Raw genomic sequence first — 24,895 nt, forward strand, 5'->3', positions numbered from 1 at the left:
TACCTACAAAATGTCAGAAGATTACAAAGCTTGAGACACATGATAGTTATGAAGTTTTCAAAGCAACCTCTGCACTATTTTAAAAACATCCCTTTATTCTTTTCTGGTAGTGTCACAAAATTTGGTTGTTAAAGAAATACATTAGTTTGGGATATGTACAGTTAATATCTAAAAGCCAATACACCCAGATTTCTCTCAGTTACAAATCTTTATTCAAATAAGAGCTTTTGTTCCCCTTTTAAACACCATATCAGAGGCATCTACTAAAGGGTTTACAATATAGCAATACCAAGGATCATTTAATTAAATGAAAAAAAAAATATATGAGTAAATCTCCAGTTTTTCTCAGAGGATGCATTGGGGCAGCACTAAGGAGCCTTGGTCTGCAAGCTCAGGTAAGGCATTTTCTGCAGGCATAATCATAATTAATTTAGTGATGGAAACAGCTCTACTTGTATTCTCTCCTCACAAAAGTCTACATTACATGACTGGTGACCATCCTGTCAAGAGAGACTGGGTTGCTGTGGCCAGGGTGTGTCCCCCATTGGTCCTTTCCCCAGAGATACCTGGTTATGCATGCACCCAGAGCTGACACCTGCTGTGTCCATTATTCCTTGTTATTTAGGAAGAAAATTATCCAGGGGTCCCCTTCAGGTGTCATGGTACTAGAAGTCATCAGAGTAACTTTATCAAGAAGACAAAGGTCTGATCAGTATCACAGCCAAAGGAATAGTACTGGGAGCAGTGAGTCAGTTACTAAAACATGGCTTAAACATCCCTCTGTGTCCAGCATGAAGCTGAGCACTGTTCACCCAACCGTGAGCAAGGTTCCATCTTCCCTGCCCTCAAAGAACTTGTCAGATGGTGAGAAACAATAGGCATCAAATAAATAATCACTAATAATCAATTACAAGGTTGCAAAATACTGTAAAACAAAAGCATGGGACAATGTGGTGCCTCACACTTCTATTCATTTTTTTCTTAGAAAACTTTTATTTAGAAGTGGCTCATCCAGGAAAAAACATTAAAATTATGGCCAACCCATTTTCCAAAAACTTGCCAAAACAATTCAATAGAGAAAGCTAGTCTCTTCAACAAATGTTTTTGGAACAACTGCACAGCTGTGTGCAAAAGAATGAAATTTGGATTCCCTACTTATCACCATACACAAAAATAAACTCAAACTACATCATAGATCTAAATGTAAGAGCTAAAATTATAAAACTCTTAGAAGAAAATACAAGTGTAAATCTTCATGACCTGGGATTAGGATGGATGTATAATTCTGTGAATATATTATTAACCACCAAGTTAAGAAATGAAGTAACTGTATAACACACAATAAGAACACAGTAATTAGATAAGAAAATGTCAGGTTACAGAGGAATGACAGAGAAAGTAAAACAGAAGTATATATGTTAAAGGAACATTTGGGACAAAGAGTTCTCAAGAACCATCCCTTTCTCTAGTACATTTCACTCTTCTCTGAATTTCAGTCCTTTTTACTGATGTTTAGTATTTTCTATTGCAAGACAAGGGATGAACAGAACCTGTGGGAGTCAGTGATCTTCTCCCCAATTTGGAGATAATTCCCTCAGAAATGCTTTCTAACTCCTGTGATTTTGCACCAACTGTTACTACCCTAGCTCATAAACTTGAAGGACTCAGGCTTTTTCAACACCTCTGCACCAAGGGTGAGGATCCCTGGTGGTGCAGTGGTTAAAGCGCTTGGCTGCTAACCAAAAAGTTGGCAGTTGGAACCAACCAGCTGCTCTGTGGGAGAAAGATGTGCAGTCTGTTTCCATAAAGATTACACCCTTGAAAACACTATGGGGTAGTTCTACTCTGTCCTATAGGGTGACAATGAGTCAGAATTGACTCAATGGTAATGGGTTTTTGGTTTTTTTCTACAAAGGGTATGGCTTAGCTCTTCCCTGACATCCTACATGAACAGTGTGCAATGATGTAGATGCTGCATTGTATAGAGAGGAAAAATAAAACCGACTCTAACAGAACAAGGCAGGGCAAGTGATAAGCTGGCAGTCCAGCCATCTAGATATGTAAAGCCTCCACTTACTTATCCACTTAATCTCTTCCTTAGACCCTGGCCTTAGCCCTTAAGAACCAAGGGAGGAATATCCTCACCGGAGTAGAGCTGGCAGAGTTTACAAGGAATCCAGTTAGCCTTCCAACCTCCAACTTCAGTTGATTATTCCCCTTTTTAATCCTGCCCAACAGAAATAAGTCATTTCTTTTTCTCAATAGCATACCTAAATTATCTCAAACCTAGTAACATCATAAAACTTAAAGGCAGGGACTAATGAGAGAAGGGTGTCTCCCGCCATTGTCCATCTGGTCATAGATAAAAATTTAGGAATTTATTAATAACAAATCCTTATTGAAAAACACAAAGAATTACCAAAACAGCACCTGGAAAAAAAAATTAATGGCTTCTATTTAATGAAATTCATTTTAAGGATCTTTTCTAGTCTATCCCATTCTTTACCATATTCCTCCATTATAAAAATAAAAACTTGCATTATCTTTATGGCAAACAAAAAAATCATGTCTTCTTCCCCTTGACTTGTACGCAATTCCCAATGACTTGATGGCTTGATTTTAGTAGCAGTCACCTATATCTGAAGACAGATTTTGGCCTCAAGGAGTTGCATGCTATAAAGTTCGAATACACTCACTTACAAATCTCATAAAAGAGGGGGAAAGAGTTTATTTCTTAACATAGATAAAGGGAAAAGGTACATATAAAGATTGGTTGTGATTTGTGAAGTGTTCAGTTGGTAAAAATTGGGTCATTGTAGCAAAGTGTTTGACAAAGTACCTGTAAAATACTCCGCTGTGATAAAGCAAGGTTCTCCTCCCCCATTCTAGGCAATTTTTGATCGCAACCGAAAAGATGAACTGCCTCGATTGCAATTGGAATGGATTGATAGCATCTGCATGCCTTTGTATCAGGTAATCTTAATTGGGGAGGGTCACAGTGTCCTGACTGAGCCCAAAAAGGAAGAGTGTGTATACACTACTTTCAGAAGCATTCCTTTGAGGAGAACCTTCCATGGTCTTTGAAATCGACTTACCAGCAATGGATTTAGTTTGGTTTGGTTTGGTTTTCCAGGGTATGTATGTTACTGAAAACTCAGGTTACATTTTAACTTTTCTCACATTTCTGACCCTAGAAAGAAATGGAAAGAAGTTGGAGACCTGAGTTCTCCCCCACCTTCTAGCACATAATCTCTGATTCTCAACTCCCTCACTTATGAATCAAGGATACTAATATTTTTTTCTCAGTATTTCCCAAACTGTGCCCTAAGGAACACAAGAACCTAGTTCCTGACAGATGCCCAAAAACAAAAAAGCAGTATGCATTGTCGTTGCGTCTGAGTCACGGTGGCTCTATAGGACAGAGTGGATCTGCTCCGTAGGGATTCCAAGGCTGTAAATCTTTACAGAAGCAAGACTGCTACATCTCAGAGCTCCCAATAACTAGGAAACAGACCTCTTGTACACATTGAAATACTGATGATTTGGTGCAGTCTACCAGGAGAGAAACGTTTAACCTTGATTGACTCTGAGTTTCTCAATCATATTTGACCATGGAAATCTTTCTTTTCTTTTTTTTTTAACTTTTTGTTGTTGTTAATTTTACTTTTATTAGTATCACATGAGACATGAATGTTCCATGGGACATGAGTTTCTGCTCTGGCCTCAGGGTTTGAGCCAGGAGGTTTTGTGAATTATCTTCCATCTTAAAAGTCTGTCATTCTCTGAGGTGGAGATACTGGAATACTGGATCTTGAGGAGATGCCCTACTGTTTTCTAGCACTGCTGCATGGTGTGAAGGACCCTGCTCCTGGAAAGGACACAGGGTGGGCGCTGGACTGTTCACACTCTACTTTTTGAGTACAGATTAGGGCTGGCATCAGTTAATACTAAGAGTTTAGTGTACATTGGCTTTTAATTTGGTTTCTAAGCATTTGCTTTCATATGTAAAACCTGAGTTCTTTACCCCCCACCTAGCTAATCAGACTGAGCTTCTTTCCTAACTTTAAAGTGAGAAACACGCAGGGAAAGCAACACCTCTTTAGTTTCTCCCTCTGTGTAACTCCATTAAAAACACAGTATTGTTTTTTAAGGACCTTACAACCATTAAGCTTCAGGCTTATTTACCACTTAGTTTTCAGCACTTTTAGGAACTGCTGAGCCCTGTCACATTATCCTACAGGAAAACAAACAAACAAAAAAATCTAGAAAACTGTTTTAAAGATGGAAAGGTAACTCTGCTAATGACTATAAATAACAAAAGTTATTTCTAGTTTTTATGATCCGTAGAGATACTGCCTTGGAAACCCAAGGCGGTGTCGCTATGAGTCAGAACCGACTCAACGGCAGAGAGTACATAAGTAATAGCATAAAATCAACTAAATAAAGTATAAGCCTAGTCCAAAATAGATTATTCTAACTATAAATGGAGAGTAATGTTCTTTTAGTTAATAATGAAAGCTCAGGTGGAAAATAGAAAAAACGATATATACTTTATTATAAAGGGATCCTCAATTCTCTTTGCTTCCTGCCTCCTCCCACCCTCACTCCTCTGATATCTGTGAATAGGCTAGGCTTCCATGTGTGAAGCCCACAGCTGTTGGGTCAGGCATATCTTGCTCTGCTAACTTGACTTTGACTACTGATGTTGAATTATTTTTTAATGTTACTCAGTTTTTGGTGCACACTTAGACAATAAATGGGATGAGTGAATTATTCTTATAATTAATAAATTCCTTATTTATTAATTCTTAAGAGGCTGAAGACTGTGTGTTTGTGGAGGTAATTTTGCTACTATTTTCCAAAGCCACTTTGGAACGAACTCAATGTTTATATACCCTTCCTATGTAATTAGCTATAATACATACTAGAAAGGAGGTCTGGTAGTGTAGTGCCTAAGGCACTTGACTGCTAACCAGAAGGCTAGCAGTTCAAACCCACCAGCCACTCCTCGGAAGGAAGGTTGGGCAATCTACTTCTGTAGTGATACCACCTCAGAAACCCAAGGAGAGGTAGCTACAAGTTGGGTCTGACTCAATGGCAAATAACAACAACAACAACAAACACACTAAAAAGAATCCTTCTGTGCTTACCCATGTTAATTTAATTTTTTCATCACTAATTCACAATTCTCTGGGCTCATCTTATACTTCCCTTTAAATACTTTCAAATCTTTAGGTTAAAAGGAAGTCATTTGAATTCAAACTGAAAATAAGTAGTTTCCAGAATTTATTGAGTAGTATTACCACCTCACTTTACTTATCACCCTGAGTTCTTCCATCTGTTTTTACTACATACCCGTGAGGTTAAATACACCTGCTGTTTTCATCCACAGGCGGTTAACATATAAAGGTTAAGTGATGCCCCTCCCCAAATCAGAGTTGTGGTCTGCTCATGCATGGCCTTGGTTTTGCTGCACCGGCCTTTCTGCTATCCCACTCCAACTCTGATGGATTTTTCTCCCACTATCTTATTGATTAACCAGAGAGAGTTGTGGCATTCTAAAGAAGAATGTCAAAGGAACTGTTTCCAAAAGCTCACATTTATATTTACTGCTATATCATCTCAATTAACAATGAAAGAAAATCTTGCCCCTTTTGTGAACTTCTTATCAATTCTTTCAAAATCTCGCCAGATTTATTTTGTAAATTCTTTGCAAGACTTTGAAACCAGTATTTCAAAGAGCTCTCAAAGTGAAACTTTGCAGACTGTAATTTTAAGTATCCTCTCTGAGGGCTCTTATTTTGTACCATCTTCATACAGTAGTGCCTAAGGCATTTGACTGCTAACCAGAAGGCTGGTGGTTCAAACCCACCAGCCACTCCTTGGAGGGAAGATTGGGCAATCTACTTCTGTAGAGATACAGCATTGGAAACCCAAGGAAGAGTCACTAAGAGTTGAATTGACTCAATGGCAGTGAGTTTGGTTTTTGTGTGTTTGTTTATGTAACTGGATAATCTCACATTTACTGTTAGTGCTTCAGCAATGCAATGGAAATCAGTCAATGGGCAGGAATTTTACTGGGAAGATAAAAAACCTAAAGGAAATGATACACCAAGCAAGGAAAGTCACTGAGGGAAAATGTCTGAGGGAACTCAGTTGTTGCTGAAAGACCAGTAATCAGGGATCTGAAAGGATAGAACGCAAAAAGTATACCGGTGGAAGGAATGCTAAATCAGACTGGTTTGAAATGAAACAAAGAAGGTAAGAATTCAGCTTGGCCTTGCTAAGTCATTCAGACAGAGCCACAGGATCCAGGCAAAGGGAGGGAGGCAGGCCCCACAGCAAGAGGCAGGAAGCAGGGAAAAAGCTGGGACAACAGAGCAGCAGGATCCAGGTAAGGGGAGGGAGGAGAGGTTTCAAACAGCTAAGTGAGACAAACTTGTCTGTCAGTTTGTCGTACTGTGGTTGCTATGAGGCTTGAGGCTGTGCCACAGGTGTTTCAAACTCCAGTAGTGTTGCACATGGTGCACAGGTTTCAACACAGCTTACAGACTGAGACAGACTAGGAAGAAGGAAGAGGCCATCTGCTTCTCAAAGAATTGGCCAGGGAAAACCTTATGAATAGCAGAGAAACACTGTCTGATACATTACTGGGCAACTTTACGAATAGCCCTGAAACATTATCTGATACAGTGCAGGAAGATGAGCCCTTCAGGTAGGAAGCCACTCAAAATATGACTGGGACAGGGCTGCCTCACCAGAGTAGAACCAACCTTAATGATATGGATAAAGTAAAGCTTCCAGGATCTCCATTTGCTGACGTGGCATGACTCAAATTGAAGAGAAACAGCTGCAAACAACCATTAATAATTGGAACATGGAATGTACGAAGTATGAATCTAGAAAATTGGAAGTTGTCAAAAATGAAATGGAATGCATAAAGATTGATATCCTAGGCATTAGGGAGCTGAAATGGACTGGTTTTGGCCATTTTGAATCAGATGACCATATGATCTACTATGCCGGGAATGACAGTTTCAAGAGGAACAGTGTGGCATTCATTATCACAAAGGATGTTTCAAGATCTGTCCTGAAGTACAATGCCAGTGATAGGATGTAGATTGTACATCTACAAGGAAGACCAGTTAATACTATGATTATTCAAATTTATGCACCAACCACCAAAGCCAAAGATGAGGAAATTGAAGATTTTTATCAACTTCTGCAGTCTGAAATTGACCGAACATACAATCAAGATGTGTTCATTATTACTGGTGACTGGAATGCAAAAGTTGGGAACAAAGAAGAATTACAAGTAGTTGGAAAATTTGGCCTCAGTGACAGAAATAATGCTGGAGACCACATGATAGAATTTTGCAATACCAACAACTTATTCATTGCAAATATCTTTTTTCAACAACACAAACAGTGGCTATACACATGGACTTCACCAGATGGAATGCACAGGAATCAGATTGACTACATCTGTGGCAAGAGGCGATGGAAAAGCTCAGTATCATAGGCCAAAACAAGGCTAGGAGCTGATTGTGGAACAGACCATCAACTGCTCATATGCAAGTTCAACTTAAAGTTGAAAACAATTAAAAGCAGTCCACAAGAGCCAAAATATGACCTTGAATATTGTTATTGTTGTTATGTGCCATACGGAAGGAAGGTTGGGCAATCTACTTCCTAGTGATGTTGTTGGTACGTGCCATCGAGTCAAACCCGACTCATAGCGACCCCTCCTTGGGTTTCCGAGGCCGTATCACTACGGAAGTAGGATTGCCCAACCTTTCTTCCGAGGAGTTGCGGAAATCCAAGGAGGAGTTGCTTTGAGTTGGATTCAACTCAATATTCAAGGTCATGTTTTGGCTCTCGTGGACTTGTTTAAATTGTTTACATCCCTCCTCAATTTAGAGACCATCTAAAGAATAGATTTGATGCATTGAACACCAAAGACCAAAAACCAGAAGAATTATGGGATGACATCAAGAACATCAATCATGAAGAAAGCAAGAGGTCCTTAAAAATATTAGAAAGAAAGAAAAGACCAAAATCGTTGTCAGAAGAGACTCTGAAACTTGCCCTTGAGCAGAAAGTAGCTAAAGCAAATGAAAGAAATGACAAGATAAAAGAACTGAACAGAAGATTTCAAAGAGCAGCTTGAGAAGACAAAGCCAATTACTATAATGAAATGTGCAAATACCTGGAGTTAGAAAACCAAAAGTGAAGAACATTCTCGGCATTTCTCAAGCTGAAAGAACTGAGGAAAAAATTTAAGCCTCGAGTTGCAATATTGAAAAGATTCTATGGGCAAAATATTGAATAATGAAGGAAGCATCAAAAGAAGATGGAAGGAATACACAGAGTCATCGTACCAAAAAGACCTGGCTGATCTTCATCCATTTCAGGAGGTGACATATGATCAAGAACCAATGGTATTGAAGGAAGAAGTTGAAGCTCTACTGAAGGAAGTGGCAAAGAACAAGACTCCAGGAATTGACAGAATACCCACTGAGATGTTTCAACAAATAGATGCCCCGCTGGAGGCACTCACTCAGTTATGCCAAGAGATTTGGAAGACAGCTACCTGAACAACTGACTGGAAGAGATCCATATTTTCACCCATTCCAAAGAAAGGTGATCCCACAGAATGTGGAAATTATTGAACAATAAATATCATTATCATTAATATCTCACACAAGTAAAACCTTACTGAAGATAATTCAAAAATGGTTGCAGCAACAGAGAACTTCCAGAAATGCAAGCTGCATTCAGAAGAGGACATGGAATGAGGGATATCATTGCTGATGTCAGATGGATCTTGGCTCGGAGCAAAGAATACCAGAAAGATGTTTACTTATGTTTTATTGACTATGCAAAATCATTTGATTGTGTGTCATAACACATTACGGGTAACATTGAGAAAAATGGGAATTCCAAAACACTTAGCTGTATGCTGAGCAAATAATCTGAGAAGCTGGACTGTATGAAGAAGAACGCAGCATCAGGATTGAAGGAAGAATCATTAACAACCTGTGATATGCTGACGACACAACTTTGCTTGCTGAAAGTGAGGATGACGTGAACCACTTTTTCATTTACTCATGAAAATTAAATACTGCACTCTGCAGTATGGATTACACCTCAATATAAAGAAAACAAAAGTCCTCACAACTGGACCTATAAGCAGTGTCATGATAAATGGTGATTGCAGAGAAAAGATTGAAGTTGTCAAAGACTTCATATTGCTTGGTTCTACAATCGATGCCAATGGAAGCAGGAGTCAGGACATCAGATGATGAACAGCACTGTGCACACTGGCTGCAAAGGACCTCTTTCAAGTGCTGAAGAGCAAAGATGTCTCCTTGAGGACTTCCCCTAGACCCGGCACCTTGAATTAGGACTTCTAGCTTCCTAAATTGTGAGAAAATTAATTTCTGTTTGTTAAAGCCACCCATTTATTGTATTTCTGTTATAGCAGCTCTAGATACTAAGACAGTGGGTAATTCAGTTTTACTTCACAGTTTTTAAACAAAGAATTGTGCTTGTTAAATTTCAATATAGATCAACTACTTTGTCTTTGCGTCCAGGTTGCAGAGCTGCTTCTCCTCTCCAAGCTAAGGGTGAAGACTCCTCTACCCAGTGGTGCCTGGAGGGCTGCTTGTTTGTGTGCCTAGATAGAACCCACGTAAAACACACTGGCACAGTTTGGATGTCCACTGCATCCACTGCATTTAAAATGGAAACTCTTAACGCTGTGACAACTTCAATTTCCATTACTTTGTGACTATGTTGAGGGAAAACAATGAGGAACCCTACCCCCTCCCCCAAAATCTATTCCTTAGGAAGTTACCGAAGTAATAGAGTGATTGACTGATAAGTTTCACAGAAGATAACGGAAAAAGCAGAAAAAGCTATTTGTGGGCCCTCTTTACCACATATGGACTCAAGTATAGCAGTGATGGTGAGGATGGCACAGGACCGGGCAGTGTTTTATTCTGTTGTCCACAGGGTTGCTGTGAGTCAGCGCCAACTGGACAGCACCTAACAACATCAACTTTACCCCATGTGTTGTGAACCAGAGGCTAACTGCTTCTATCTCAATGGAGAAAGAGCAATTCCTTGTGGCCTTTATTTAGCTCTCACAGTGTGCCAGGTGGGAAGGGAGCTTGCAGAGAACAGTCCCAGATCCATGAATAGTTCAATCATAGGAGACACGTTTATATACATATGTGAGAACATAATCCTATGGAACTTGCCTATCTTTTTAATCTTATGGTTCCAAACTTTTCTTTAAAAAAAAAAAAAGATACAAAATGGTTCTAACAGGCAGAAATCATGATTTATCTGTGACAGCATTTTAATCAGGAAGCATATAGGGAGCCGAGAGTGGGCAGGGAACCGTCAAAGCATCAAAGCGTGTTCCCCAAGAGAAGACTAAAGCCTGTTCAGTTAGCTCTGTCCTAGCAGGGTATCTCAGAGGAACACATTGACATCTGATTCCCCTGCTTTCTGCTGTCTTTGCTCCCTGCTGGGGATCCATTAGCCGGCTGTTCGACATCTTTGGAGTTTTAAAAAAAGAAGAAAGAAAAAAAAAAGAGAGAGGGACCATCAAACTTTGAAGTCATTGCTGCACCAGCCTTAGGGATAAACAGAAAACCTGATGTCACAGTATCATACTGAGTGCCTTTTTCCAATAGCAAGCTAAGTTTTTGCCCTTCATTTCCATTCCCAACTTAATCAAACCTCAGTGGTACCTAGAATTTCAGTAATGCACAGAGCGGTTGCAAATCTTCTGTTCATTACTGATCGAGAAATTTAAATTTTATTATCAACATTTTCAGGTTTTCAGCTCATCCCAAATTGGCTTTGGTTTTGGAGTGGATTTACTCACAGATAATGCAAAAGGGCTCGGCTGGCCTGGGCAGTATCTAGCCAGGATAATTCTCTTTCTCAGTTAAGACAAGGGAAGCTTCAACCAAGAGTATTGCCTGTTATAAAAATGTCACGGGGTCTCTACAACAGGCAGTACTTCTGATACTATGACTAAGTAACCTTTGACTTTTTTTTTCTCTGCTGTCAGTTGTAGTGGTTGTTTCAGAAAATACATTCCACCTGACACAATTAGTAATATGCTCTTCAGGAAAATAAAATTTTAAAATCCTTTAAAATACACTTGAAATTGTATAATCTAGGAATCAAAAAGTGATAAACTGGGAAAGAGGCTGTAAGGTGCTCCTTCAGAGCAGTTTCTCTGGATACCAATTAAAAGTACTTTAAAAAGCACTCTGTTCTTCTCCCAGAAGGTTCATTTCTTTTGTCCGATTTTAAAAAAACCAAACAAGTAATGAGCATAATGTCATTTCCTTTTAAAAAGCCTGCAGGGACTGGAATATGGACAGGGAGGAGAGCAGCTTCATCCGATATTTAAAATAAAACAAAAAGGACACCACCCAAATCAGCTTCCTATAAAGTGTGTTCTACTACATTTAGTGATGTGGATGAGAGACAGACATCATTGGAAGTGATGTGGATGAGAGACAGACATCATTGGAGCTAATTTCTGTACTTGTCTTCATAAAGGGGGGGGGCATGTATGGAGTGACGTCATATATAACTAAAAAAATTTGGAATAAAAGGAGAGATGGAGGGAGGGACTGTAACTTCCTATGTTCTGTACAATTGATCTATCTTGCTCACCCTTTTCCTGGTGATTGGAGAGGGACCAGGGGCTGGTACTTAAACTTAACAATTAAAATGTCTCAACCTTTTCCAGTTAAAACACGTCTTTGGGGGAACTAAACTTTGAATCGCTTATAATCAAAGCTAGTTCTTCTTCCCAGCTAGCATATAGGTGCCAGGGGACTTCGACTATCATGTTGCCCTTATGACTTGTAACCATCAGGGAGAAAGAAGGAGCCCTGGTGCCTGCTGGGTCTTTCTGGGCTTAATGAGAGGTGGCTGGTCAGCACTCTGGGTGACCTCTGTGTGACTATGAGTATGGATGTGGTGACCACTGTGTGTAGGCCCTGACCACTAGCTCTTGTAGTTGATGCCCATTGGTGTTTGTTGTAGCCTCTCATGGCAAGAATTCACTTCCCCAACACCCCCAGTTTCCTAGTCACTTCTAGTCTTCTGGTTCTCTTAACATGTGCTCAGCCTCTTTGGGGCGCCTATGAACTCCCAGCTACTTTCACTTCACCCTGCTGTCCACACACCTTCTTATCCTTTCTGGTATTGTTGCCTGAGAGTACCAACTTGCTTTAGGAAATTTCTGTCATTTGTGTTAGTCTCTAAGATTCAAGATACAAGCGCCTTCTTCCCACCCCCAGGAAGCCTGAAACCAGGACACTCACTTCTGACCATTCACCTCTTGCTCTTGCTTTCACTCTTTTTCTTGCCTTTATCTTCCCCTCCTCTTTCCTCTTCTCCCTTCCCTTCCCTCCCCCACAAACACACACACACACACACCCTACCACCCACACTGGAAAGTTTTAAAATTTCTTTTCCTTGTCTGATGGGAACTCTCTTTATACCATGTCCTCTGTTTCTCTATGCTAGAGCTTGTAGTAAAATTGATGATCTGACTTAGCCAGGTTTGGCTCTTAATAGGTAGAGGAGAGTGCTGGAATTTAGAAATTCCCTTTCTCACCACACAAAGCTGGCTTTCAGGATTATTCTTTCTCATAACTGAATGATGACAGCTTGGTGTTTCTAGCTGGATCCACCATTTGATGGAAGTAGGGAAGCCTACCAGGTCAATGGTGAAGAGCCACAGGCATCACAATTCAAGCAGAACAAAAAATACATGGGCTTAATGTTGTGTGCTGTCGGGTCGAGTCTGACTCACAGTGATCCTACATGACTGAGTGAAACTTTCCTAGGCTGTAAACTTTATGACAGCAGATTGCCAGGTCTTCTCTCCCGTGGAGCAGCTTGTGAGTTAAACCACTGACCTTTTGGTCAGCAGCCAAATGCTTAACTATTATACAACCAGGGTCCTTTATCACTTTAATATTTTTAAAATATTGTCCTTATTACATATACTATACCCAAATGGGGAGCTCTGGTAGCATAGTGGCTAAGACACTTGCCTGCTAACCAGACGGCTGGCGGTTCAAACCCACCAGCCACTCCTCGGAAGGAAGGTTGGGCAATCCTACTTCCGTAGTGATACTGCCTCGGAAACCCAAGGAGGGGTCGCTATGAGTTGGGGCCGACTCGACGGCACATAACAACAACAACAACATACCCAAATGAGTGCCAATGGTAAAAACCTGTTTACTTCAAAAATATTCCATGTACTATTGGTCAAATATGAATGCAAGGGAAATATAAACATTCTAATGTAGCAGTTTTATATAGTTTATAGCTTTCTCCGCTATAGCCTATCTTACAAACTTTCGCCAAAATGGTATTCCTAAAAATAAAAAATATATCTTTAAAAAATCTGATCATGACATCCCTCTCCCTTCCAGATTCCTTGGGTTAGCATTCAAGGGCCCCCTCATTCTGAGTTCCCCCTACCGTTTATCTCCTGACATCCAGCCCACCCCATCACTAAGGCACCTTTTGCTCAAAAAGTATAGGACTCACTAGCCCTTTGGGCCGTCTTCCCATGCCTCTGCCCATGTTTCTCCTTTCTGCCGAGAAGATACCAGCCCACACGGCTGTCTCTTCTGGAAAATCTTTGCTCCTCCCTAACATTTCCATGCTACTCTATCCATCCCTTCGTAATCACTCATAACGTTCTGCAATGTGATTATTTGTCTACCTTCCCCCCTAAGCTAGTCCCTTGGGACCATCATATTCCTGGCATCTAACACAACACCTAAATCAAAACCAAACCAAACTCACTGCCATCTTTGTTGTTGTTGTTGTTAATGTGCCATCAAGTCAAACTTGACTCATGGTGACCCCTCCTTGGGTTTCCGAGGCAGTATCACTATGGAAGTAGATTGCCCTATCTTCCTTCCGAGGAGAGGCTGGTGGATTTGAACTTCCAGCCTTCTGGTTAGCAGTCAAGTACCGCAGGCACTATGCTACCAGAGCTCCCCACTGCACTGCCATCTAGTCGATTCCAACTCACAGAGACCCCCATTGGGTTTCCAATCTTTATGGAAGTAGATTGCCCTATTTTCCTTCTGTGGAGCAAGTGGTAGGTTTGAACTGCTGACCTTCTGGTTAGCAGCCAAATGCCTTATCCACTACACCACCAGAGCTCCTTTAGTGTAGCGCCTAGCACATTAGAACTGTTCAGTAAGTGTTTGTCAAATCAATGAAGGAAGGAAAAGAGTGAATAATGGGATGCACTGTGACAGGCTTAATTATAAGCCGTGGAATGTATGAAGTAAGGTCATTTTAAATTATCATCTATAAATGTATAAAGTCTTTCATCAGAGTATGCACTGTTACATGCTTGCCCATAGTCTGAAGTATATGGCCTATGATACCTTTTTAGAAAGTGATTTAGTTCTCATTGTGTTTGAACTGGCCCTTAATTCTTGAGTAAAGGGTGTTTATAGCCATGAGTTTTTCAGGGATTTGCCTTTTTTAACTAAGAAATAGGTTAAACTTTCTTTTACCCAGCATTGCCAGAAAATGTAGTCCTCTAGGTATTATACTATTTGAGTTAATAAAGAGCTAGAACATATCATGTATTGATCACAATTTTAAGAAATTGTAATTCCATATAACACAGTGAAGTATTATCATAATTTCATCTTTCTTTGACACTGGAAGATTTTTCAGATCCTACAATGCCTAAAAGTTATTAATATAAACATCGAATAATAATGTGCACAATAAAGTGCAAACTAGCAGCAGGTCTCACTAATAGAACGTTTACATTCATGTCACTTCCTGCATCGTGAGTGATCTGTGGCAGGTGAAGGATTCTCATGCCCTTGGCTCCATCTCACAGTTCTTCCTGAACACCTGACAAGCCAGAATGTTTGATTTGTAAAGAGCCTTCCACCTCCAAAAAAAAAATGTATGGCTTGATAAAGCAACCAACTGTATGTACTTTTTCTTATAAATAAAAAAGACTTTAATTTGTTTTATCTTATGCAACTTAAAAAAATGATTTTTTTATACAGTAGTACTTAATCTATTCCTATTTGTATGTATTTTATCAGTTCAAAACTGCCATCATAAGTCTGTATTAAAATGCTAGAATCTGATGAAAAAATTACAGTAGATTCCCTAATAAGGCTGTTAAGGATAAGTGTTTAAGTTAAGATCTTTGTTTTCTTCTTTTAATCCAGATGACCAATGTAAATAACTCATTTTATAAATGTTTCTGCTTTAGAATCATGAAGCTAAAAAAGTCACTTAACCTGAAGCTATACAAGGCTAGGAATGTTGTCTTTTCTTAAGTTACATTCCAGTTCACTTAGAAAGCATATTTTAAAGCTGATTTATCTCCTCTTCTGAGCCCTTTCTTCTTTGACTTCCTTCAGCAGAGGAAGAAAGAAGGGAGGGAGAAAAGGAGGGAACTGCATGTTTTCAACAGAAAATTAATTCAGGACTCTTTTAAAGATTGCTATTTTGGACTATGTATGCCTCCCCAAAATTTCTTCAAAGTAATGTTTATTTGAGCACTGTTTGAGTCTTTGGGAGGTGAGACATGAGATAAACATAAAATCTTCTTCTTATGCTATTGTCAAACAGAATCTTCTGTACTATTCTAAATGTTTCCTTAGAGAATTCAAGGAGGCACTGTCTGGATCCTTGGTTATCACTACTGTTATATTTAATTATCGTAGCCACATCCTTGTAAATATTAAACAACTCCCCCAAAGCACAGTGCCCGTAGTGAGCAGGTTCTGTGTGGAAGATGATCAGAGAGAGCCTTCTCAACCCCGTGTGCCAACCAATATGGCACCCCAACAATTTAGTCTGTTAACCAGGGTCTCAAATGAATTTAAAGAATTCTATCAAACTGTGCTTTTGGAAAAGAAGGCCAGTATTAGAGTCCTACAGATACAAGGGTAGCCTTACACATACTTTTTCAATAAGCATACACTAATTGAATACTGACTGTATTGGCCACTGGATAAGAGCTTACATTTTAAAGTTTATAAAGTGCTTTTACATATACAATTTAATCTAACCCTATCTCTGTGAAGGAAGAACATACTTTATTCTGAATCCTATAATGCATAATGGTCTGATTTTCATAGATGAGGAAACTGAAGCCTAAAGAAGCTAATGGACTTAATTACAGTAAAGCAATAATACATAGCAGAGCCAGAATTTTTCTCAGTCTTACTGTACTGCCCTCAGGAAGTGAAAGGCGATTCCATTTTGTCCAGCAGTCCTATACCTTTATGTGCCTCCTATTTACAGAATAAAACTCATAATCTTTCAGAGGGGAGGATATTTCTACCTGAGTAAAAATTCCGGAGGAGAGATTCCTATAGGATGGAATGGTCTAATGGATTGTTTAAGCTTTTAAGTTACTTTTAAGTTAAGCTTTTCTGTTACTATAGGAAACGTTAGCAGAAATATTTTGTATCAAGTTGTCCTTCATCTAACACTTTCACCTGTAAAGTGGGGTTGATGTTACCAATTAGAGATGGTGAATTGACTTCATTAGTTTATCTCCTCATCCTTCTGAGAAGCCTATTAATATAATAACCCCCCCCCAAAAAAAAAAAAAACCTCACTGCTGTTGAGTCGAATCCGACTTATAGCGACCCTCCTTGGATTTCCCAGGTGGGAAATTTTAAACAGACTGAAACTCACAAGGACCACAGAATATAAAAGGAGATGAGCAGTGGATAAAAGGTATCCTCAAATATTGGAAACTGGAAAACAGATGAAACAAAGAGAGTGACATCCTCCTTATCCTTGCATTAATGTATCGTCTGAGGTCTTAGTCCTGAGGGTAATCTGAACAGCTGAAAAACCTAAGTAGGAAAGGAGAAAGAGAAAAGCAGAAACAGATAGAGAAGGAGAAAGGGAAAGGAGATCTAAGATGAGGCAATAAGGGCTGGTGTTTTTCTAAGTCTTCTGCCCTCCACATTCATAAAAATTAACGCTTTCTCAGCTTCCTCTTTAGGGTGCTCACCACTAGCTAGTAGGTTTGACTGCAAGTTGCTTTGCTATGATACTTTTTTTTTTTTTTTTTTTAATCTCTTTGGATTTACAAAGTGACCCTCTTAGAGCAAATGGAATTGATGGTAGTTAATATCAACCCTTCTAAGAATCTAAACCAAGGAAGATGATATATGTGGCAATGCTTTGGAAAGAATAAACATTCAGCATAAAAGTTCTCAATATACTTGAATTATTATTATTATTGTTTTTAGCATCATCTCTAAGCCTCAGTATCTGCTGTAAATTCAGATAAGAATAGCCATCTGCCTGTCTCACAAAGGTGTACTGAGTCAATAACATTTACTGAGCATTTACTATCTGCCAAGCTAGAACTTTTCAAACTATCTGATTTAATTATCTTAGAACTACTGAGTTAGGCATTACTATTAGCCCCTTTCCAAATGTGAAAACTGAGGGTAGAAGGTTTCTGAACTTTCTAAGTACGTAGCTAGTAAGTGGCAGGACTTAGATTCTTTTTTGCCTTCAGAGCTGGGGCTCCTAACCAGTCCTGCCTACTGTTACCTGAGATAATGTGTGTGCAAACATTGTTGTTGTTATTGTTATGTGCCATCGAGTTGGACCCGACTCATAGAGACCCCTTCTTGGGTTTCTGAGGCAATATCACTACGGAAGTAGATTGCCCCATTTTCCTTCTGAGGAGTGGCTGGTGGGTTTGAACCGCCAGCCTTCTGGTTAGCAGTCAAATGCCTTAGCCACTACACTACCAGAGCTCCCATGCAGACATTAGCATTATACAAAACTCATATCTTGATTGGGTCATTTATTTATTTTGTTTTCTCCAACATTTCATTTGTTGCTATTATTAGCTGCCATAAAGTAATCCATTGAAAACACATGGTGATACCATACATAACAGAACAAATGCTACCTGGTCCTGAGCCATCCACTGATAAGTTACGGATAAGATCTGTTTTGATCCATAGGCTTTTCAGTGACTGATTTTTGTAAGCAGATCCCCACGTCTTTTCTTCTTAATCTGCCTTAGTCTAGAAGCTCTTCTTTTCTTTTTTTTGTTTTTTTTTTCCTTTTTATTGTGATTTGGGTGAAAATTTACAGAGCAAATACATTTTCCATACAGCAGTTCACATACACTTTGTCTCATGACATTGACCACAATTTACCACAATGCAACATCTCCCTCCTACTTCTGATTGGGTCATTTAAACAGAAGCTACATACTATTATGTAGTATTCTGAAATTACTTGCAGATCACCTGTAAGGGAGGAAACTGACATCCTGAAAGGCCACTTGTGACCCCACTTAGAATGGCAGAGCTGGGTTTACAACCCAAGACTTTTTACTCTCTTTTTAGGGTTTTCCCCCAAGAAATTCTACCATCTACAAAGAAAATTTAAAGCATGTTATCTCAAAGTTTACAAAGCTACCCTGAAAGAAAATATTAAAAAAGGAAATCCATATGAGTGACGATTGCAGGTAGCAAACAAGTAGAAGGCAGAATTAACCAGACAGTATGTTTTGAAGGACAGCATGGTGAACCAAGATGCCTCTGAGAATGGAGGAAATGGAATGAAAAGTCAGCAAACAAGGTAAAAAAGACAGCCCTGAGAGGGCCTGAGAAACTGAACAGAAAATCTGAAAGAAGATAAATGGATAATTTAACAGCCATTCAGTTTTTAAGAAAGACAAAGAACAAGCTACATTGCATCAGAAAAGGACGAGAAATGATGATGGATGGGGCCCTTCCAATGAGTGGTGAACACAACAGAATCACAGTTGCCTGCAGAATTCCCAGCTGAGGGCAAATTTGAGGAACTAAATAAGGAGATGAGACTGATACGGATTGAAGAGTTTTTCAAAATCTATTTAATGGCCAGGCAGGGAACATTGATCGCTTTTCAGAGGAAACGCCGAGGAGCAATGAGGTAGTCAGCCCTTATTAGGGATGCGGATGGTCGAGTGGGACTGGGGAGGAGGAAGTGTGTTTGTGCACAGCATCATGGCCCCAAACACTAAGTATTAAAATGATTGTTGAATTCTGGAGGTAAAGCACTAATCATTTTCAGCTCTGTGAAATAAGCAAGGCTCTTGTTTATCCTTCGCTCTTAAGCCTTCTTTAACTATTAGCCATCAGATTACTTATTATTTAATAACGGCCAAAGATTGCTAGTTTCTTTATCTGTTCAGGTTAGATGTTTAAATAAAATATTTTATTGTTAAATAGTTCATACACACACACAGAGTACAAAATTCCAAAGGTAAATAGGCACACACAGGAAGTGTCAGAGAAAAGTGATCCCTTTCACACTCTCCCCAGTCACCCAGTTCCTCTCCCTAGGAGTAACCAACTTCTTGTATGTACTTATACAGATTGTCAGTCGATGTATATGAAAGCTTAAATACAGCATAGGTGTGTGTCTATGTCTGTACGTGTGTGTTTGTGTGTGTGTGTGTATATATATATTGTTGTTGTTATTTGCCGTCGAGTCACCCCCGACTCATAGCGACCCCTCCTTGGGTTTCCGAGGCAGTATCACTACAGAAGTAGGATTGCCCAACCTTCCTTCCGAGGAGTGGCTGGTGGGTTTGAACATATATATATATATATATTCACTCCTCACTTATCTACATCGTTAGGTTCCAAACACTAAGTCATTATGCAAAAATCAGCACTAGGCAAAAATGGAGGAAGATTCTTTTTTCTGCTTTCAGACTACCCATTTGTCTGATTTTTTTTTCTTTTGAAGAAAATATGGTCTTAGAAATAATAACAGTTACAATTTACTGATGTGTTCATCATCCTGACAAGTCCAGTTAAGGATTATTCCTCTGTGGAAAAGGAGTCTTAGAGGAGCCAAAGCTAGATAAAGCCAGGCTGTGTGACTGGAGGCCCACGGCCTGAAGACTTCACCTTCCTCCTGTGCTGGGTCATAGCTTCCCTTGAGGAACTGCCTCTAAGGCTCCACTCCCACCCGTGCAAGCCCCGCAGTCACCATCCTGGAGCTCCTCTGCCAGGCCTGTTGAGTCACTGAGGCTGGGGCTTCCTGCAGGGTGCTAGGAGCCTGGCTGTGCACCCAGCTCCACCGAGGCAGAGGCTTCCAGCCTGGTTTGACTTACTTTGGGATCTCATTAAACTCCCATGCATTTCTTCCAAACACCCTCTCCAATGCCTCTTTCTTCTCTCCCTTCCCACCGCACAGCAATTTTGAGCTGAAGGGCCTTAGACCCCATAGGAGCTGGGAACCTAGGACAGGTGCCCAGTGGCTCCGTGCTGCCTGTACATCTGCCTGGAGGCCGTGGCCACACTGAGGCCACCCCATGTGACACCTGGACACTGCCCCCCCACCAGCAGGAGGGAGAGGAGGGCATGGGGTGGCAAAGCTCAGCTGATGCTCCCAGGGACACTTATCAAGGGAGGGGACACTCTGCAGCCATTGCCACCATGCCCACCACCTTGCTAATGCACAAACTAGTTGGATAGTAGATTTTTTACTATTGTGAATTATAATGTGAGATAATGAAATAGTCAGTAAGTAAGGAGTTGGTTGCATATACAGGTATGAGTCACTTAATGTCTGTTTGGGCAATGGACCGTGGTCTCATAAAATGTTTTTTTGGTTTTTTAAGGGAAAGTAGCTCCTCTTTTGTTTATTTTCCCCTAATGGTTTTAGAGATCTCAAACCCCGGCTCTTGCAGCACTGGGCCATGGGTAGGGGACAGGCAGGTGAAGCAGAGGCTTTGTCTGGCACTTCTGCAGCGCCTGCAGGGCCCCTGGCTGCTCCTGTGGCTTACGCTGGCACAACAGCAGGCAAGCTGGGCGCGCTTTGCTCTCTTCATTCACTTCCTGTCGCTGGGCTCCGGCTGCTGCCCTCTCAGCCACTGTTCCTGCCGCCCACTCCTCCAGCCAGCTCCGGTAGCAGCAGTGGCAGCAGCAGTAAAGGTGACAAGAAGCGGGTCCATAAGGTTTTAATATGGTGTTCAAACAATGGCCTAATCACATAATATCCTATTTCACTGAATGCGTCGTAGACATTAAGCTACACATACCTGGTGTGTGGGTGTGTGGGTGTGTGGGTATGTGTGTATGTGTGTGGAGTTCTCAAGTAGCACATGGAAGCCCTGGTGGCACAGTGGTTAAGTGCTTGGCTACTAACCAAAAGATCAGCAGTTTAAACCCACAAGCGATTCCATGTAGAAAGATGTGACAGTCTGCTTCTGTAAAGGTTACAGCCTCAGAAACCCTATGAGGCAGTTCTACTCTGTCCTGTAGGGTCACTATGAGTTGGAATCAACTCTGTGGAGTTTGGTTGGCTTTTATGTGGCACAAACAGTTAAGCACTTAGCTAATAACTGAAGAGTTGGTGATTCGAATCCACCCAGAGGCACATTGGGAAAACGTCATGGTAATCCACTTCTAAAAGATCACAGCCATTGAAAATCCTATAAAGCATAGTTCTACTTTAAAACACTTGGGGTCACAGTGAGTAAGAATCAACACAATAGCAACTAATTTAGTTTGGTTTATACCCATATGTATGCCCATCCTGCTCCACACCTGGCTTTTTAACATGAAATATATTTTGGGGATTATTCTTTTTCAGTGTGTCCATACAGCAGCTGTTTCATTCTTTTTGATGGCTGTATAGTATTAGATTATAAAGATGAAGAATGAACTATTAAACTAGTCCCCTATTGATGGACACTGATATTGTTTCTAATATTTTGCCATTGTAAGCGATGTGCAATGAATATTCTTGTGAATACCTCATTTTCACCTAATATCTGGAGGATAATTTCCAAATGTAGAACTAATGGGTATTTGAAGTATAGACATTGAAATTTCGATATATATTGTCAGATTTCTCTCCATGGAGTTTGAATCAATTTATATTGCCCCCAGCAATGTCTAAGGTGCCTATTTCCCCACAAACCTAGATCCACTGCCATCAAGTCAGTTCCAACTCATCGTGACATCCATTGGCTATCCAATGGTGTAAATCATTATGAAAGCAGACTGCTTCATCTTTCTTCCATGAACTGGCTACTGGGTTCAAACCAATGGCATTTTGGTTAGCAGCCAAATGCCTTAACCGCTACACCACCAGAGTTCCTTATTTTTAGTATAGATTTATTTAAGAACAATTTGTACTTTTTTTTCCTGTAAACTCTTCCTATTTTCCCATTGGGCTGGTATTCTTATTGATTTTCATGAGCTCACTATACATTAAGAAACTAGACTCTTATCTGCAACATAAGTGGCAAATATTTTCCGTTTGTCATTTATCTTTTCATTTTGTGCAATGCAGAAATATGTTAATTTTACAAATTCATGAATCTTTTCTTTTATGGCTTCTGGGCTTTGAGTCATATTTAGAATAATTTTCCTTCTCCAAACTCATACAGTTTTTTAAAATTCTAAGAATTTCTTTAGTATTTTAATGATTTCATTTTTTAATATTTATATCTTTGGTTCATCTGTTTTGGTTTGGTGTAAAGCATGAGGTTGGGATCCCCTTTACTTTTTTAGAGGCTACCCAGTTTTCCTCTTATGAGTAATCTTTTTCCTTATGATTTGAAATGTCACCTTTGTTATATACTAAATTTCCTGACAGTTCAATTTTTTAAATTTTTTATTCTAGTCATTGATCTATCTGCCCACTCATACTACTTTAATTAATATTCCTTCATAATATAATTTAACATCTGATACTCTTTTTTTTTTTTAATACTGGTTTTCTCCACTCTCTGAAAGTAGAATATTCCTGTGAAGCCTTTCTTTCATAAGCTGAAATGGTGTGAATTGTAATTACCATTAATTCATATGGGAAATATTTTTGAGTGATCCCAGACCCAAAGAATAACCTACCAAATAACACATAAAACCTAAAATAACACTAACATATAGTTACAGTCACAAACAGTTCAAAGCTATGGCAGCTTGATGCTGAGATGCCAAGTATAGTCCCAGGGCAGGAGCTTGGTGACCCCACTCTCGCTGCTCTCAGTTTGGGATGCATGCTGCAAAACAAACCCGAAACACTAGCTTCACTTCTTGCCTGTTTTTGTAAAAGCGAAAATCCTCTAGAATTTCTTTTGGTTGGTGAAAACAGGTATTAATGTAGGTCTTTTTTGAAAGCAAAGTGGCATAAAGTGAATTTTTAAAAACCAGGTGATGCTTGTATTTTCTAGATTTTCTTCCTTATTTTTCCACAGTAAGCTTTCTAATTTAATTCAAAAGCAAATTGAGTTTGTCTTTGTGTTAAGATGCTTATTTAATTTTAAATGATTAGTGTTTGAAAGTTAACATAAAATTTCCCAACATTAAAAAAACAGAAAATGTTCCCCATTAGAGAGTTTTTATCCCTAAAATGCATGCATTCCCTTCCTTAAACTTCACTCAAAAATGTAATTTAACAATATTCAGAAGATTGATTTCCCTGCCTGCACACGTACAAAGTGTTCCTGTATCTTAGCCTTTAGAGACACGAGCAGTGTAGATAAAGAAGGGCCACAAAAGCACGCTCTCTGCCAGATCTCCAAGTGGACAGATGGGCCCCTTCCTATGGACAAAGAGAGGCCAGGCACTAAAGGTACAGCATTCTGCTCAGATGGACACCCTGTGGTATGTGTTTCATATTCCCTTTCTTGTCTTCCTTTTGTGTTGTAAAACTAAAAAAGAATTTTCCATCACCATGTGGAGAGAGACTACCAAAATAATGTAGGATTTTTATCCCCAAGGATATTTACCTAAAGACAAAGTATCTCTTGTGGGTGCTTTTGGCCTGGTCCTCTGGAACTGGGCCACTAGGATGTGTGAGCTTTAAAACGGCTCCTCCTCATCTCATATTTGAGCATGACTTGGTGCGGGGTATGGGGACCACCTTTGAACTCTCACAGCTTCTACAAGGCTCGGTAATTATTAGGCTTGCACGGTGCTCGTTCAGTTCATTAATACAAATAATTTGTCTTCAGATCCTTTCAGGACTCTTAAATACAAGCTAAAAGAAAGAAAAGTAAATGCTAATAGAGTATTATTCTAGAATTCATTTCTGGAGATTTCATAGTACCTTAAGCTCCTTGGGTGACACAAATGATTTGCACTTGGCTACTAACCAACCTAAAAGGAGCTCTGGTGGCCTAGGGCCTAAGGCATTTGACTACTAACCAGAAAGCTGGCAGTTCAAATCCACCAGCCACTCCTCGGAAGGAAGATTAGACAATCTCCTTCCGTAGAGAAACCGCCTCAGAAACCCAAGGAGGGGTCTCTGTGAGTCAGATCTGACTTGATGGCAGTGAGTTTGGTTTGGTTTTTGTACTAACCTAGAGGTTTGTGGGTTGAACCAACCCAGTCGCACCACAGAAGAAAGACCTGGCAATCTTCTTTTGTAAAGATTATAGCCAGGAAAACCCTCTGGAGCATTTCTATTCCCTGACACATGTAGTGGCCATCAATCAGAATCAACTCAATGGCAACAGATTTGTTGTTGTTGTTTTCTTTTTTTTCTCATTCACTCCATTAAAAATAAGGGCAAGGAATTGCAATTCTGTATTTGTGCAACTTTCTCCCACACAGAGACCCTATCCATTATTCTTGGGGAAGTTTAGGACCCTAGGTATACAAGAAGTATATAAAAATATATATAGTGAATGAATGCTTGCAATTCAAGAAACTAACAATTTTAAATAATCCTTTTTACACACTGATCTTTGCAAAAATAATAGATTTCATGTATTTCTGCAAATTCTCAAATGGCATTGTTTTGCCAGAAAACAGTCTGGTGTGTAGTGAAGTGGATTATTACCATG

General features: G+C 39.7%; 1 protein-coding gene across 1 annotated transcript in view; it reads left to right on the plus strand.

The window, feature by feature from the left end:
• PDE11A (phosphodiesterase 11A) overlaps window positions 1–24,895 on the plus strand; it is a 592,677-nt gene that overhangs the window by 546,642 nt on the left and 21,140 nt on the right. The window contains exon 19 of the mRNA XM_007937915.2: window positions 2,890–2,973. Within this exon, the coding sequence (XP_007936106.1) occupies window positions 2,890–2,973 (84 nt within the window). The remainder of the gene's footprint in view (window positions 1–2,889; window positions 2,974–24,895) is intronic.

Source organism: Orycteropus afer, unplaced genomic scaffold (genome assembly GCF_000298275.1).
Source record: "Orycteropus afer afer isolate SDZICR_OR568_19922 unplaced genomic scaffold, OryAfe1.0 scaffold00001, whole genome shotgun sequence".
NCBI classification, from domain to species: Eukaryota; Metazoa; Chordata; class Mammalia; order Tubulidentata; family Orycteropodidae; genus Orycteropus; species Orycteropus afer.